This window comes from Bos indicus, chromosome 3 (genome assembly GCF_029378745.1).
Source record: "Bos indicus isolate NIAB-ARS_2022 breed Sahiwal x Tharparkar chromosome 3, NIAB-ARS_B.indTharparkar_mat_pri_1.0, whole genome shotgun sequence".
Lineage (NCBI taxonomy): Eukaryota > Metazoa > Chordata > Mammalia > Artiodactyla > Bovidae > Bos > Bos indicus.
Genome location: NC_091762.1, coordinates 104,202,501 through 104,219,743, shown reverse-complemented (window position 1 = coordinate 104,219,743; position 17,243 = coordinate 104,202,501). Strand labels below are relative to the sequence as shown.

The window sequence follows — 17,243 nt, the reverse complement described above, 5'->3', positions numbered from 1 at the left end:
GTTACCAAAACTGGAATAAAAAGAGAAAATGTGACAGTCCCATAACAAAGTAACTATTAAAAGTGAAACTGAAAGGGAAATTTGCTCAGTTGTGTCCAACTCATTGCCACCCCATGGACTACAACAGTCCATGGAATTCTCCAGGCCAGAATACTGAAGTGGGTAGCCTTTCCCTTCTCCAGGATATCTTCCCAACCCAGGGACCGAACCCAGGTCTCCCGTATTGCAGGCGGATTCTTTACAAGCTGAGCCTCCACACACATAAAAAAATCTTAAGCTTCAGGTCAAGATGATTTCACTGATGAATTTTCTCAAATATTCAAGGAAGATATATCAATCTACCAGTCAATTAATTTTTCAGAAAATAGAAGGAATATACCCCTATCAGTTTTATGAGGCTAGCATAACCCTAATATCAAAATCTAGCCAATATTACTAGAGACGAAAAATGTCACCTGTCAAATCAGTAAACAGAAGATGATAAGGCCATCAAGCCATCAGCCACTGCAGCCACCGTCAACTGTGCACCCTGAGGCGATTCAGGATGGAGAAAAACAGGATACTGACCCTAGATACTAAGGTGCATAATCTATCAAAGGAATGATTTCAATGAGCCCAGACTCTTGCATCTTCCCATACATAGAAAAGTGCTAAATTCATTAACTTGAGAGGTCTAGTTTTCTTGAACATAATCTTTTAATGTTCTGACTACCTGATTTTTGTTGTATCCACATCCCTCATGAACACAGATACGAAAATCCTTCAGATATTAGCAAACGAATCCAACTATACGTTAATGGGATGATATATCATGACTCAGTAAGGGTTCATCCAAGGAATACAAGTTCAACATTTCAAATGCAATCAATGTAATTCAACACTCAAACAGAATAAAAGAAAAGTCATATAATCACTTCAAAAGAACAAAAAGAGCAGTTAAAAAAATTTACACCCATTCATGATAAAAACTCAATAAACTGGGCTTACTAGAGAACTTCCTCAATCTGATAAACAGCATCTACAAAAGCCCTACAGACTATGTCATATTTAGGGGTGAAAGACTGGATACTTTCCTCCTAAGAATGGAAATAAGGCTGGATGCCCACTTTCTCATTTCAAGTAAAGACTTGAAATGAGAGATTCTCATCACTGCAGTAAGGTTCTAGGAATAGACAGAGGAGGAGGAAGGAAAGACACAGGAAAACTATTAACATAATTATAGAAATTCCAAGGCATCTTTAAAAAATACTAGAATTAACAAGATTGCAGGATACAAGTTTAATGTACAAAAATTAATTACATTTTTATCACTAGCAGCAAAAAACTGAACTTTAAACATATAGCATCCAAATCTAAAATATTCATGATTGAACTGGAAACATCCAAATCCTCTACACTGAAAACTAAATATTCCTGAGAAAAATTAACAATGTAATGAATAGAAAGATATCACACTTTCATGGCTTGAAATAATATTGTTAAGATGTTAATTCTCCCCAGATCGGGTTGTCTGGGACAAGACTGGCGGGAAGCACAAGTTACAACAGGAAATGAGGAAACTTTGGGTGTGAAAGGGTGTGAAAGAAATGTTCATACCGTCAACTAGTAATAACTTCACATGACAAAAATCCTCAAACTGTAAATTTTAAACATTCAATTAGCTGTACATAAACTATCTCCAACAATACTGTTAAAAAACAAAAAAGTAAATCCTACCCATTGATCAAAATAATCCCTTATGAAACACTTTCTGGTCTACAAAAATGAGTAGCATTTCTCAAGAAATTATATTTCAATGTATCTCATGGAGGCAACATGTAGTACCTCCCACACAATGTACACTCAGTATATGTTTGTCCATTGAAATGTTTTCCAGTTCTAAGAGTTCTGAGAGTATGCAGACTGCATTCCTTCCTCTGCCCATATATACCTTTAACTAAAGCCTCCCTCATTCAGACTCAGCCTGAGAGAGAAAGGCAAGTGGTAAGAGTTCACTTCAAACAACAAAACCACTCTGTGTAACAATTCAGAATCTTAGTTTCCCAACCAGGGATCAAACCTGTGCCCCTTGAAGTGGAAGTGCAGGGTTTTAAACACTGAACCAACTAGGTTAGTCCCCAATCTTTTACTATTTTCTATGTAAAAAAGTTATACTTCTGCATCAAATTTATAAGTCTTACTCCTCTTCCTATAGGCCTTCCCACAGAAGCATTTTCTACTTTGAGTCACTTTAGTTACCACTGCTTGCTCTAACATGTTGCTTTAATTATATAGTAATTTGTTGTCATTTGTAATAGTATTTATGAGAATTATATATATGTGTGTACGCATATATAGATATAGATTAAATGTGGTGGGTTCTCTCAAAATGAAGAGATCTGGTGAACCAAAACCAAACAAAGACACTACAAAAAAAGAAAATGACAAGCCAGTATCTCTGACGAATATAGATGCAAAAATACTCAACAAAATATTGGCAAGCCAAATTCAACAACATATAAAGACACAAAAAAAGCATGTGACAAAACTAAACATTCACTTATGATACAATGATAACTCTGATCAGAGTTAGTATACAAAGAATATATCAGCATAAAGGAGGCCATGCATGACAAACTAACAGCCAATACTCAATAGTGAAAAGCTGAAAACCTTTCCTTTAAAATCAGGAATAAGCTAAGAATTCGCACTTTTGCCATTTCTTATTTAACATAGTACCGGATGCCTTAACCACAGGAATCAGACAGGAAAAAATTGGAAGGTAATAAGTAAAGCTGTCACTATTTGCAGATAACATCATACTATATATAGAAACCCTAAAGTCTGTAGCCAAAAAAAAAAAAAAAAAAAAACCCTCTCAGAACTAGGAAATGAATTCAGTAAAGCTGTAAGATACAATATTTAGACATCTGTTGCTTTTCTAGACACCAATAATGAACTATCAGAAGGAAAAAGCAAGAAAATGCCATTTAAAATTGCATCAAAAACAGTAAAAACACCTAGGAATATACTTAAATAAGGAAATGAAATACATATACTGTGAAAATTATGAAATGCTGATGAAGGAAACGAAAGATATATACAAAGAAAGGGAAAGATATCCCATGTATATGGACTGGAAGAACTAATATTGTTAAAATAACCATACTACCCAAAAGCAATCTACAGCCCTCATGCAATTCTCATCAAAATACCCATGACATTTTTCACAGAAGTATAACTAATCCTAAAATTTATACAGAACCACAAAAGATCCTAACTTGCCGAAGCAATCTTGAGGGGGAAAAATAAAACAAAGCTGGGAAATCACACTCCCTGGCTTCAAACTATACTACAAAGCTACAGTCATGAGAATAGCATGGCACTGGCACAAAAACAGATACAAAGACCAATGGAACAGAACAGAGCCCAGAAATAAACCTATACACCTATGGCCAATTAATCTATGATAAAGGAGGCAAGGATATATTGTACAATAGAAGAGTCTCTTCAGTACATGAAAAACTGGGAAAACTGGAAAGCTACATGTAAAAAGAAATTAGAACATTTCTTACATCATTTACAAACTTAAACTCTATTACAAAATAAAACTCTAAATGGATTAAAAACTAAATGTAAGACCAAAAAACATAAATCTCCTAGAAAAGGCTATATGTAGAACATTCATTGACATAAATCATAGCATTATTATTTTGGGTCTGTTTCCTAAGGCAAAAACAAAAGCAAAAGTAAACAAACAGGACCTATCAACAAAACAAAAAGAAGACCTACTAAATATGAGAAACATCTGCAAATGATGTGACCAATAAGGAGTTAATACCCCAAATATATTAACAAGCTCAAACAACTCAACATCAAAAAAAACAAACAACCCAACTAAAAGAATGTGCAAAAGATCTGAATTGACACTTTTCCAGAAAAGATAAACAGATGAACAACAGGCACATGAAACAATGCTTAACAAGTAACCAATCATCAGAGTAACACAAATCAAAATCACAATATCACTGCATACCTGTAAATATGGCTATCATCAAAAAGTCTACAAACAAATGCTGGCAAGGATGTGGAGGAAAAGGAACCCTAGTATACTGCTGGTGAGATTGTAAATTGCTGCTACTGCTGCTAAGTCACTTCAGTCGTGACTCTCTGTGACCCCATAGACAGCAGCCCACCAGGCTCCCCCGTCCCTGGGATTCTCCAGGCAAGAACACTGGAGTGGGTTGCCATTTCCTTCTCCAATGCATGAAAGTGAAAAGTGAAAGTGAAGTCGCTCAGTCGTATCTGACCCTCAGCAACCCCATGGACTGCAGCCTTCCAGGCTCCTCCATCCATGGGATTTTCCAGGCAAGAGTACTGGAGTGGGATGCCACTGCCTTCTCCGATTGTAAATTGGTACAGCACTATAGAAAATAATATGAAAGTTCCTCAAAAAATAAAAAAAGAACTACCATATGATCCAGCAATTCCACTCCCGGGTATATACCTGAAGAAAACGAAAACACTAATTTGAAAAGATACATGCACCCCAACGTTCATAGCAGCATTATTTACAAGTCAAGATATGAAAGCAATGTAAGTGTCCCTCAACAGGTGACTGGATAAAGAAATGAGATATATATATATATATAAATCTGTGTGTGTATGAAGGAATATTAGTCATAAAAAAGAATGAAATTCTGCCATTTGCAGCAATATGGATGCACTCAGAGGGTACTATGCTTAGTGAAATAAGTCAAAGACAAACATTCTATGTCATCACTTATATGCTGAATCTCAAAAACAAACAAAAATAAATTACAAAAGAGAAACAGACTCTTAGATATAGAGAACAAACTAGTGTTACCAGTGAGATGAATGAAGAAGGCAGGGGCAAGGTAAAGGGTATGGGATTAAGAGAAACTACCATGTATAAAATAAATAAGCAACAAAGGTATATTGTATAGCACAGGGCAATATAGCCATTATTTTATAACTTTAAATGGAGTATAATCTATAAAAATATTGAATTACTATGTTATGTTCCTGAAACTAATATAATGTTGTATATCAACTGACTTAAAAATACTTTTAAATAGCATTAAAGAAAAAAATTAGTATTCAGATCCAAAAATAAATAAAGCCCATTATCTCATAATAAGATATGTATAGATGAAAAGAAATCTGATTGAGTGCTATGATCTTCAGCACAGCAAATACTGGAGGCAGTGTGGTGCAACTGTAAACAGCACAGACCCTTAAGGCAGACTGAGTTCGTAATTCTGGCCTTGGTACTTACTACTGTCCTTTGTACCCTTGGACAAATTAACATCTGTGTCTATCACTTTCATCATTTGGATTTGCTATAAAAATTAATAATTTAATATACATAAAATTCTTAAAAAACATCTACCACATAAACTCAATTATATTTTTATTATGCTGTTATCTTAATTCAGGTTGCTATAACAAAATACCATAAACTGGTGGCTTATCAAAACAGAAATTTATTTCTCACAGTTCTGGAGGCTGGAAGTCCAAGATCATGGTACCAGCATGCTGAGGTTCTTGTGAGAGCTCTTTTGCAGGTATCCTCATTGGTATTCTCACATGGCAGAAAAGAGCTAGCCAGCTCTCTGGCCTATTCTTATTATGACGCTGATTCCATTTATGAGGGCTTCACAGTCCTGATCCAATTACCTAGCAAAGGCCTCAACTCCAAATACCATCACACTGGGATTAGGGTTTCAACATATGAATTTAGGGGAACACATTTAGTCCATGGCAGCTGTTAAGACTTCTATCCTTTTCCTTTACAGTTGAGGATTCTGAAGCTCAAAAATTCTAACAATTTGCCAAAAGTCACAAAAGATGTAAATAGTAAGGCCAGAAGGAAAACACAGGAATCCTAGTCATGGAGCCCATTCATCTTCACCATGCTAAACTTTATTAATAATTCTTTTTAGGTATTCATGTCTACTTTATGATAAATAAAGAAAACATGGTAAGATGATGAAAGAAAACAGAAAAAGGAAAATGAAAGGCATTTATTGATACATATTCAAGGATTAAGAAAAGAAAAAAGTAATACCACAATGGACAAAAGAGAACAGAGGTTTATTCAAGTAAATGGAGGGAACAGGAAGATAGTCCAGACAATTGTGTTAAGAATACTAGGCTGGAGATAACAATCATGCTTTACTTTTCCTTTAAGACATGAAGATACTATTACGTGCATTTTTAAAAATTGCTTCTCTTACATTAAAAACTCTTCTTTCTTCAAAAATTTGTGACATACATTAATATTTCACATAGAACTGTGATGTTTACACATGGACAAAGAAATAACATTTCAGAAGTTTAATAAGCTTTCAGGGATGTCAACATATTTTACCATCTACATTTTAAAACTCTTTCAAGTTTCAACCTGTGGGTCATGTTTAGTTTTTGACAAAAAGTTCTAAATGTTTAACAATCATACTATTTGACCATCTTAGGTACTCCCTTAGATAAAACCCAGTAACTACTTTAATACAAGTACACTTAAATACAAATTGTGTCCTAATAAAAATACTACCTGCTCCCCCAAAACCCTCTAAATAAACAAGTACAGACACATCAGTTTATCAGGGCACAAAATTATGTTTTGTAAAAATATTACCTTTCAGAGTATTTGTGAGAGCTTGTACTCTGTATTAAACAACATCTGTCTCCCTGATTAGACATACTCTGCTCACAGCTGTTCTCTTTCTTTAGGCTCCTCTCCTACAGTAGCAACCAACACAAAGCTCAGGCAAAAATATACTATACTAACTGAAAGGCTCTGGTACTGGATATTTTATGGCACTATATTACAAAGGCAAATTGTTGGATCTTTTAAATGCTTTAAACTTAAAAGATAAAAATATAAACAGAAAATATAGAAAATACATGTTCAAATACACATTCAAAAACATATACTTAGTATATAAAATGTAATTCTGTAATCAGAATACTATATTTTCATAGACTTCCATTATAAAACTGACAATATGGTCTTCAGAAAAAAAAAAGAATGCTCTTAGAAATAAAGAAATATTGCTCTAAGAATTATGAAACAAGGTAACAGAATAAAAGCCAGGCTTCATATCCAAACAGAATGCCCAGTTGTCAACCCAACTACCAATTCAAATTTCCAAAAATATTCAAGTTCCAGGAAATTCAGAAGGAGAGAGCAAATGGTAGAGACCACAATTCTTCAGCCTCAAGATAAAATCATCCATGCTAACGCTCTGGGTTAAATGATGTGGACTCTCCTCCCCTTCCTTCAAATTCTGGCAGTAGCTGCTAAACACTGTGTTCTCCACATTTTCACACAATAAAAGTCCGTATTCTCTTCTAACTAAAAATAAACTTTAAAAAATAGAATATAAATTTTTAAAAAGATACCAAAAAAAAAAAAAAAGTCGCATGTTTAAAAAAAAACAAAAGCTTGACAGCAATAACCAAAGGTCATTTCCTCTCAAACCATTACCTACAGAGCTCATCATCTCAGCCTTAAAACTCTATTACCATAAAACTATACCATCAATATAAGCCTTTTTAAATTCTGGTTTGTAAAAAACCAAAAAGGGTTCTGACCTGAGAGTTCACTTTTAATTTTGCAAAGTTTAGTAACTAGAGTACTTGAATTCCCTCTGCTGGCACCATAAATTTGCCTGACTAAATTCCATTGCTGCCGTACCTCATGGCTCATCCAATCCCAATTTAAGCCCAGCTTGAGGTCCTGACAGTTTTGTGCACAAAATAATTATTACATAGTTGGAATCAGGAAAAGGCATTTTGAGGATAATCAGGAAAATTCAATATAATCAGACTGGTTATCTGCAGTCAAAGTGAATGGTTTTGTTACCTAAAACCAGTCCTCAATGATGCAGAGAGGGAAGAGTAGCAAATGAAGAGCCCTGGATTCAACCTTCAGTTAGATAACTGTGCCCTAATTACAAAACAAATAAACAAACAAAAACCCTTTTACCTGATTGCTAAACTGCCCACCTCACTCAAGAGCTGTCAGGATCAAATAAGTCTCAAAATGTTTTGAAAAAAAAAAACAGAAAATGTCACCCAAGTAAAATATTACCTTCATTACAGTTATACTTACTGTAATATTGGAAATTACAGCATTATACAAATATGAATTTTTGAGATCTATATTTCCAAAATAATAACCCCATCATACTAAACTAGTGATAAAGAGCTTTTTACCCGTTCTACAGATCGTGCTCTCTTCTTTGGCCGAGTAGGCAGCGCATCTTCCTTCGGATTGGTGTCTATTGCCCAATAGGACCCCTAAAGGTAAAGAAACAAATATTAACAGTATATTACAGCAATTCTGTAACATTAAACATGGACTTTCACAATCCTGTGCTTCAAAAGAAAACATTCTGCAGATACAATGGGAGAGTAGAGTGAGAGGAAACACTAATTTTCAACTGGGAAAAGTAAACATTTACATAAGAAACAAAGTCCATTTATAACTAATTATTAAAGATTAAAAAAAATCACAATCTGAAAAAGCCAAGTCCAAGAAATATGTCACAGGCAAATAAAAACAGGAAAATGACCATCCAAAGACATTTAAAATGTACATATACTAAATCTTATTTGAACATATGTGATCATTACAACAGCACATGACATTCAAGGGAAAGAGAATGTTTCTTTTAATTTTTTCCCTTAATTTTATTTTTTAATTTGCTATTTTATGGTCTTTTCCTTCCCAGCTTCCTTGCTTTTCTCTGCAGTAATAACTTGCAATGCCTACACAATTTTTTAAAATATTTATTTATTTGGCTACGTCAGTATCTTTTCATTGCAGTGCACAAGCTCCACCGCAGCACCAGGGCTCTCCAGTTGCGGTGCACAGGCTTAGCTGCCCCATGGCACGTACGATCTTAGTTCCCGGCAAGGGATCCAACCTACGCCCCATGCACTGGAAGGAGGATTCTCAACCACTGGACCACCAGGGAAGTTGCCAGAATCTGATGTGTAGTTTCTGCAACCTGGGACCTCACGAAAACTAAACAAGTAAGTGAAACATTTTATAAAACAACTTTCTTGATCACATTTTATACAATAAGTGCACCCTGGGAAGCAATGGTCTATAGATATATCTTTTATTGTTTATTCTAATTTTAACTATTCATTCTCCCTTATTTTTTGATACAAGTTCTCAGACCACTCTTTCAAAAATACATGTTGATGTCCTACTGTATTCCAGGCCCTCAAATTGTGACTTCCTCGAGAAGTATCTTGAAAAGCAAATATTATATAGTTTCCACATATACGAACGAGGAGATCCAAGCTCAAAAAAATAAAAGCCTGTTCAACCAAGAATTTGAGAGCCAGGACCAGAATCAAGTTTAATCTTGGCCTCTATTATTTAATTAGTCTTCCCAGGTTGCTTTTCAGGCAATGTTTGACAATGACAATGCAATGACAACATTCCAATCCCAAAGAAAGGCAATGCCAAAGAATGCTCAAACTACCCCACAACTGCACTAATCTCACACGCTAGTAAAGTAATGCTCAAAATTCTCCAAGCCAGGCTTCAGCAATACGTGAACCGTGAACTTCCAGATGTTCAAGCTGGATTTAGAAAAGGCAGAGGAACCAGAGATCAAATTGCCAACATCTGCTGGATCATCAAAAAAGGAAGAGTTCCAGGAAAACATCTATTTCTGCTTTATTGACTATGCCAAAGCCTTTGACCGTGTGGATCACAACGAACTGTGGAAAATTCTGAAGAGATGGGAATACCAGACCACCTGACCTGCCTCTTAAGAAACCTGTATGCAGGTCAGGAAGCAACAGTTAGAACTAGACATGGAACAACAGACTGGTTCCAAATAGGAAAAGGAGTATGTCAAGGCTGTATATTGTCACCCTGCTTATTTAACTTATATGCAGAGTACATCATGAGAAATGCTGGGCTGGAAGAAGCATAAGCTGGAATCAAGATTGCCGGGAGAAATATCAATAACTTCAGATATGCAGATGACACCACCCTTTTATGGCAGAAAGTGAAGAAGAACTAAAGAGCCTCTTGATGAAAGTGAAAGAGGAGAGTGAAAAAGTTGGCTTAAAGCTCAACATTCAGAAAACTAAGATCATAGCATCCGGTCCCATCACTTCATGGCAAATAGATGGGGAAACAGTGGAAACAGTGGCTGACTATTTTTCTGGGCTCCAAAATCACTGCAGATGGTGATTACAGCCATGAAATGAAAAGACGCTTACTCCTTGGAAGTAAAGTTATGACCAACCTAGACAGAATATTAAAGAGCAGAGACATTACTTTGCCAACAAAAGTCCGTCTAGTCAAGGCTATGATTTTTCCAGTGGTCATGTATGGATGTGAGAGTTGGACTGTGAAGAAAGGTGAGCGCTGAAGAATTGATGCTTTTGAACTGTGGTGTTGGAGAAGACTCTTGAGAGTCCCTTGGACTGCAAGGAGATCCAACCAGTCCATCCTAAAGGAGATCGATCAGTCCTGGGTGTTCATTGGAAGGATTGATGTTGAAGCTGAAACTCCAATACTTTGGCCACCTGATGCGAAGAGCTGACTCATTTAAAAAGACCCTGATGCTGGCAAAGATTGAGGGTGGGAGGAGAAGGGTACGACAGAGGATGAGATGGCTGGATGGCATCACCGACTCAATGGACATAGGTTTGGGTGGACTCCAGGATTTGGTGATGGACAGGGAGGCCCGGTGTGTTGGGGTTCATGGGGTTGCCAAGAGTCAGATACTGAGCGACTGAACTGAAACTGGAATTTGACAATGAGGGAAAGTGCAGCTTTCATCTATCAATCGTGGTACCCCGCGTGAATTATCTGAATATACCTCCTTAAATACACCATGTTCATTCATGCATCTGTGCCTGTCCTACATGCTTATCTCCTTGCCTATAACAGCTACCTTACCACTGACAAACTCATATTCCACCTCCAAATGTTAGCTCAGATGTTATCTAAAGGAATCCTTCTCTGATCCTTTTACAATACTCAAGAATTCATCTCTCTCTCTACAAGCTCTCTCTATACTATTTATGGGGCTTCCCAAGTGGCACCAGTGGTAAAGAACTACCTACCAATGCAGGAGACATAAGAGACTCAGGTTCAGTCCCTGGGTTGGGAAGATCCCCTGGAGGAGGGCATGGCAACCCACTCCAGTATTGCTGCCTGAAGAATCCCATGGACAGAGGAGCTTGGCAGGCTACAGTTCCTAGGGTCACAGAGTCATATACCACTGAAGTGACTTAGAGCACACACACACATGCACATACAGCACACCCTTTTTAGGCTACAAATTCCTTAAAGCATAGAAACTCATTTCTATATCAACAGTGCCAGGTACCACATCAGACACAGAGTAAGTACTCAATAAACATGTGTTAGAATGGGGGTAGAGGGAAGATAATGCACAAACCGTGCCAAGTACGGGGTATAACATCAGGCTTCCCCAGGTCCTAATCTAGGCAGTGTATCTCACTTCACACACAGCCATACTGGGGCATTCTTCCACGTTATCTTTTCTAAGTGGTCACTGCATTTCAGCTAATAAGCCTACCAGACCTGACGTAAACTTGCCAAGAATCATGTAAAATGTAAATGCTACAGAAATTAAGCACTAACAATTAAAACAACAATTTCATAACTATGGTTCAGGCTAGCAGGTCTCAAAGTAAGCAAAGCAAGAAAAAGTTCTACACCCAGCTGTTACTAAAGTTGAAAGTGAAGCAGGAAGAAAAATACTCAAATTCAATGGACAACAGTTTAAATCACTGTTCATGGAAATGATGAATTTCAGTATTTAGTTTGTTTTGCATGAGTGTGTATATTTGTATTAATCTGAGAAACCACTTACTGTCCAAACATTACAGTGATTTGTTATTAAACATTTTAATAAAACTACAAAAACTAATATGTACCTGTCCTTCCACACAAAATATGACTGGCTGTAATTTATCACAAATAGATCAACAAAAGAGAAAACAACTGTTCATAAGCCTAACCCTATCCACTACGTGTTTATTAGGTTGGTGCAAACATAATGGTGGTTTTGCACTGATGAACTTTGCCATTTGATATTGGAATACATTCTTAAACAAATGTGGTTATGTTATACATCATTTTAATGTGCATTTTTCTATTTTTTTTAACCAATGATTTATTACTTGCTGTTTATTTTACATTTATTTTAGACTACAGAAATGATGCTAGACAAAAAGCAAATTCAAGTGATTTTATTCAAGTTCAAAATGGGTCATAAAGCAGCAGAGACAACTCGCAACATCAACAATGCAATCGGCCCAGGAATTGCTAACATATAGTGCAGTGGTGGTTCAAGAAGCCTTGCAAAGGAGACAAGAGCCTTGAGATGAGCAGCACAGTGGCTGGCCATTGGAGATGACAACGACTAACTGCAAGCCTAGACAGCATATTAAAAAGCAGAGACATTACTTTGCCAACAAAGGCTGTCTAGTTAAGGCTATGGATTTTCCAGTAGTCATGTATGGATGTGAGTAGATTTTCCAGTAGTCATGTATCGATGTGAGAGTTGGACTGTGAAGAAGGCTGAGCACCCAAGAATTGATGCTTTTGAACTGTGGTGTTGGAGAAGACTCTTGAGAGTCCCTTGGACTGCAAGGAGATCCAACCAGTCCATTCTGAAGGAGATCAGCCCTGGGTGTTCTTTGGAAGGACTGATGCTAAAGCTGAAACTCCAGTACTTTGGCCACCTCATGCGAAGAGTTGACTCACTGGAAAAGACTCTGATGCTGGGAGGGATTGGGGGCAGGAGGAGAAGGGGACGACAGAGGATGAGATGGCTGGATGGCATCACTGACTCGATGGACGTGAGTCTGAGTGAACTCCGTGAGTTGTGGTGGACAGGGAGGCCTGGCGTGCTGCAATTCATGGAGTAGCAAAGAGTCGGACACGACTGAGCGACTGAACTGATTAGCAATATATGAGTTGAACTGCTCCATGTCTTTGACAACACTTGGTATTTAAGTCTTACCAATTACAACCATCTAGGGGTCGCACAGAGTCGGACAGGACTGAAGCGACTTAGCAGCAGCAGCAGCAGGGGATGTGCAGTTGTACCTTAGTGATTTTTACGTGCATTTCCATCATGAATAATGTTGACAGGCATCTCTGCATGTGCTTACTGGCATCCAGGTATCATCCTTTGCAAAGCAGTCATTCATAAATTTGACCATATGGTTTATTGAGGTTATATAAGACTTTTGATTATTTTTAAGAATTGTTTATACTTTTTAAATAACAAGTCTTTTGTCTGAGGTAGATATACAGTTAACTTTCTGTGTAAGTGTGAGGTTAAGGATCAATATAAATTTTTCTTCCACCAAGACATAAACAGTTCTTGAAAAAGACTATGTCCTTTCCCCAGTGAATTACACTGGCATCTCTACCAAAATCAACTGGATATATATGTAAGTCCACCTCTGAACTCTATTCTGTTCCACTGACCTACACATCTACCCTGTGCTAATACCCTTTTGTCTTGATTACTATAGCTATATAGAAAGTCTTGAAATCAAGCACTATAGTCCTACAATCTTTTTTCCCCCCCAAAAAATTGTTTTGCCAATTCTAGGTCTTTTGTATTTCCATACGACCAAGAGAATCAGTCTGTCAATTTCTTAAAAAGCAGCCTGCTAGGATTTTTATTGGGGTTGCATTAACTCTATAAACCAATTTGGGGAAGACGGACATCTACGAGTCCTCTATTCCACAAACATGCTATATCTTTCCATTTACTTTGGTCTTGCTTTACTTCTCTCGGCAGTGTTTTACAATTTTCAATAAATAGGCTGCATATATTTTGTTAAAATGTATCCCTAAAGTATTTCACTATTTTGGATGCTATTGTAAATGGAACTGCTTTTCTTTTAAACTTCATTTTCCAACCATTAATTGATAGCATTAAAAAATTAAAACTAAAAAAAACTGTACTGACTTGTATCTTATGACTTGCGAAACTCACTTATTAGTTCTACCAGCTATTCCACAGACTCTTTAGGATTTTCTACATATGCAATAAAGTCACTTGCAAACATAAGAAATATTCTTTTTCAACCTGGATGTCTTTTTTTTCTTTGCCTTCATTGGCTTGAACCTTTAACAGAACAATGGTAACAGTGAATATAAGCATTTTTGTTTATTTCTCAATCTCAGAGCAAAAGCATTCAGTGTCTCACTATGAAATATGATATAAAATGTAGGTTTTTTTATAGATGTCTTTAAATAAAGGAAATTCCTTTATATACCTAGCTTGCTGAATAAGTATCAAATTTTGTAAAAATTTTCTACACTTGAGATATTATTTTTTTCAGTTTTCTTCTACTCACACGGTGAGTTAAATCAATTGGTTTTTTAATTTCAACCTGCAATGCATTCTTGGGACAAATCCTTCCTGCTCATGATCTATTTTCCCTTTTATATATCAATGAATTTAATTTGCTAATATTGTGTTAAAGATTACTGGGTCTAAGTTCACAAAGATACTGGTCTATAGATCTGTTACTTCTTTGCCATCATGGTGATGCTGACGAAATGAACTGTTTCTTCATTCATGTTTTTTTTGGTAAGAATTTGTGTAAGACTGGCATTGTTGCTTCTTGTTTCATTGCTTTTTGTTTATTTTCTATTTTATTTATTTACCTTTATTATTTCCTTCCTTCTACTTACTTTGGATTCAACTTGTTCTTATTTGTTAACTTAAGAAAGATGCTTAAAGTAATGGATTTTGGACCCTTCTGATTTTTCAAATAAAAGTATTTAAATTTTTATATTTTCTGCTCTCATCACTCAGTTCAAATATTTTCTAATATTTTTATGATGTCTTTGACCCAGAGATATGTTAGAACTACATTAATTTCTAAATGTTTGGAATTTCCTAAGTATCTTTTTGTTTTTTCTTCCTAATCTAATTCCTCTAGTCAAAAAATATACATCTCAAAGACTTCATCATTTAGAAGGGATTAATGTCAATTTAACAGTTCACACAACATCGCTAATCATCAGGGAAATGCTGATGGGATACCACCTCATACCCAGAATGGCTATCATCAGAAAGACCACAGATAACAAATGTTGAAAGAATGTGAAAAAAAAGAGGACTCCTGTACACTGCTGGTGGGACTGTAAATTGGTGGAGTCACTGTGGAAAACAGTATGGAGGTTCCCCCCAAAAAACTAAAAATAGAACTACCATGTAATCCAGCAATTCCACTCCTGGGTATATGTGTAAAATAAATAAGCTACAAGGATATATTGTACAGCACAGGGAATATAGTCAATATTTTATAATAACTATAAATATGACTAAAAATTGTGAATCACTATTATTTATGTGATACACTTGAAACTTCCATAATACACTACATCAACTACACCATAATTTAAAAATTGTGGATTTGTTGATTTCTCTTTTTAGTTCTGATAATTTTTGTTTGATTTCTTGAAGCTCTGTTTTTGGCCACATACATTTATAATTCTCAGATGTTCCTGATCAATTGATCTTTTCTTCTGGTGTATCCAATATTTTGTTAAAGCCATTCAGTAAATTATTCATTTAGTTATTGTATTTTCATCTCTACAATTTTTCTTTGGTTCTTTTCTAGTTTCCATCTCTATTCAAATTCCCTCTCTCTTAATTAATTATTAGAGTATGTTTTATTTTAATTCTTTCAACATATTTATAATGGCTGTTTTGAAATCTGTGTCTGCTAAATCCACACTTGTTTCACCTGATTCAGGAGCTGAGGCAACTTCAACTCTTATCAAAGTCACACTGACATCAGTCTCTTTAACTTCCTTCACTGACTGCTAGGCAAGCTCCCTATAAAATTTTTCCTAAGTAATACACCATGTTAAATTCCAACAAAAGTACTATAAGCATACCTCAGCAATATTGCAGGTTCAGTTGCAGACCACTACAATTTAAAACAAATATCACAATAAAGCAAATCATGAATTTTTTAGTTTCACAGTACATATAGAAGTTATGTTTACACTATACTGTAGTCTATTGTGTGCAACAGCATTATGTCTAAAAAAAACAATGTACAACCTTAACTTAAAAATATTTTACTGCTAAAAAATACTAACCATCAATACTGAGCCATCAGGTAGTTATAATCTTTTTGCTGGCAGAGGGAGGGTCTTGCCTCTATGCTGATGGCTGCTGACTATTCAACATAGTAGGTGCTAAAGTTGAGGTAGCTGTGTGGCAATAAGACAACCATGAAGTCTGCCACATCAACTGACTCTTCCTTTCATGAACTATTTCTCTGTAGCATGTAATGCTATTTGATAGGATTTTACCCACAGAATCTCTTTTAAAATCAGAATCAATCTTCTCAAATCCTGTTGCTGCTTTCTCTACCAAGTTTATGTAATATGCTAAATTCCTCTGCTGTTGTTTCAACAATCTTCACCTTCACCAGGAGTAGATTCCATCTCAAGGAGCCATTTTCTTTGCTCATCCCTAAGGAGCAATTCCTCAACACTGAAGTTTTGTCAAAAGTTTGCAGTAGTTCAGGCTCCACTTCTGATTCTAGTTCTCTATTTCCACTTCACATCTGCAGTTACCTCTCCACTGAAGTCTAGAACCCCTCCCAGCCATCCATGACAGTTGGAATTAACCTCTTTCAAAATTCTGTTACTGTTGATATTTTGACCTCTTCCAATGAATTTGTGAGTGTTTCTAACACCATACAGAATGCTGGATTCTTTCCAGAGCACTTTCAATTTCCTTTGCCCAGATCCATCAGAGGAATCACTATGGCAGCTAGATCCTTACGAAACACACTTCTTTCTCAACAGTGGGTTTAACATACTGAGTAAATCATGTTGTCAGACGTATTGTGGTGGTCAAAATGATAAATGAGCACTGGCTTCAACTTAAAGTCACCAGCTACATTAGCCCCTAACAAGAGAGTCAGTCTGTCCTTTGAAGCTTTGCAGCCAGGCACTGACTTCTCCTCTTTAGCTATAGAAGTCCTACATGGCATCATCTTCCAGTAGAAGGCTGTTCTGTCAACACTGAAAATCTGTTGTTTAGTGTTGCCATCACAAAGAATTATCTCAGCTAGACTGTCTGGATAACTTGCTGCAGCTTCTACATCAGCATTTGCTGCTTCACCTTGCACTCCCATGTTATGGAGACAGCTTCATTCCTTAAAACTCATGAACA

The 17,243-nt window shown here is 36.2% G+C and overlaps 1 protein-coding gene across 6 annotated transcripts in view; it reads right to left on the bottom strand.

Moving 5' to 3' along the window:
- Positions 1-17,243, bottom strand: part of FOXJ3 (forkhead box J3) — a 126,453-nt gene that overhangs the window by 41,080 nt on the left and 68,130 nt on the right. For all 6 annotated transcript variants that reach the window (XM_070786738.1, XM_070786740.1, XM_070786737.1 and 3 more), the window contains one exon: positions 8,224-8,307. In XM_070786738.1, coding sequence (XP_070642839.1) covers positions 8,224-8,307 — 84 coding nt within the window. The remainder of the gene's footprint in view (positions 1-8,223; positions 8,308-17,243) is intronic.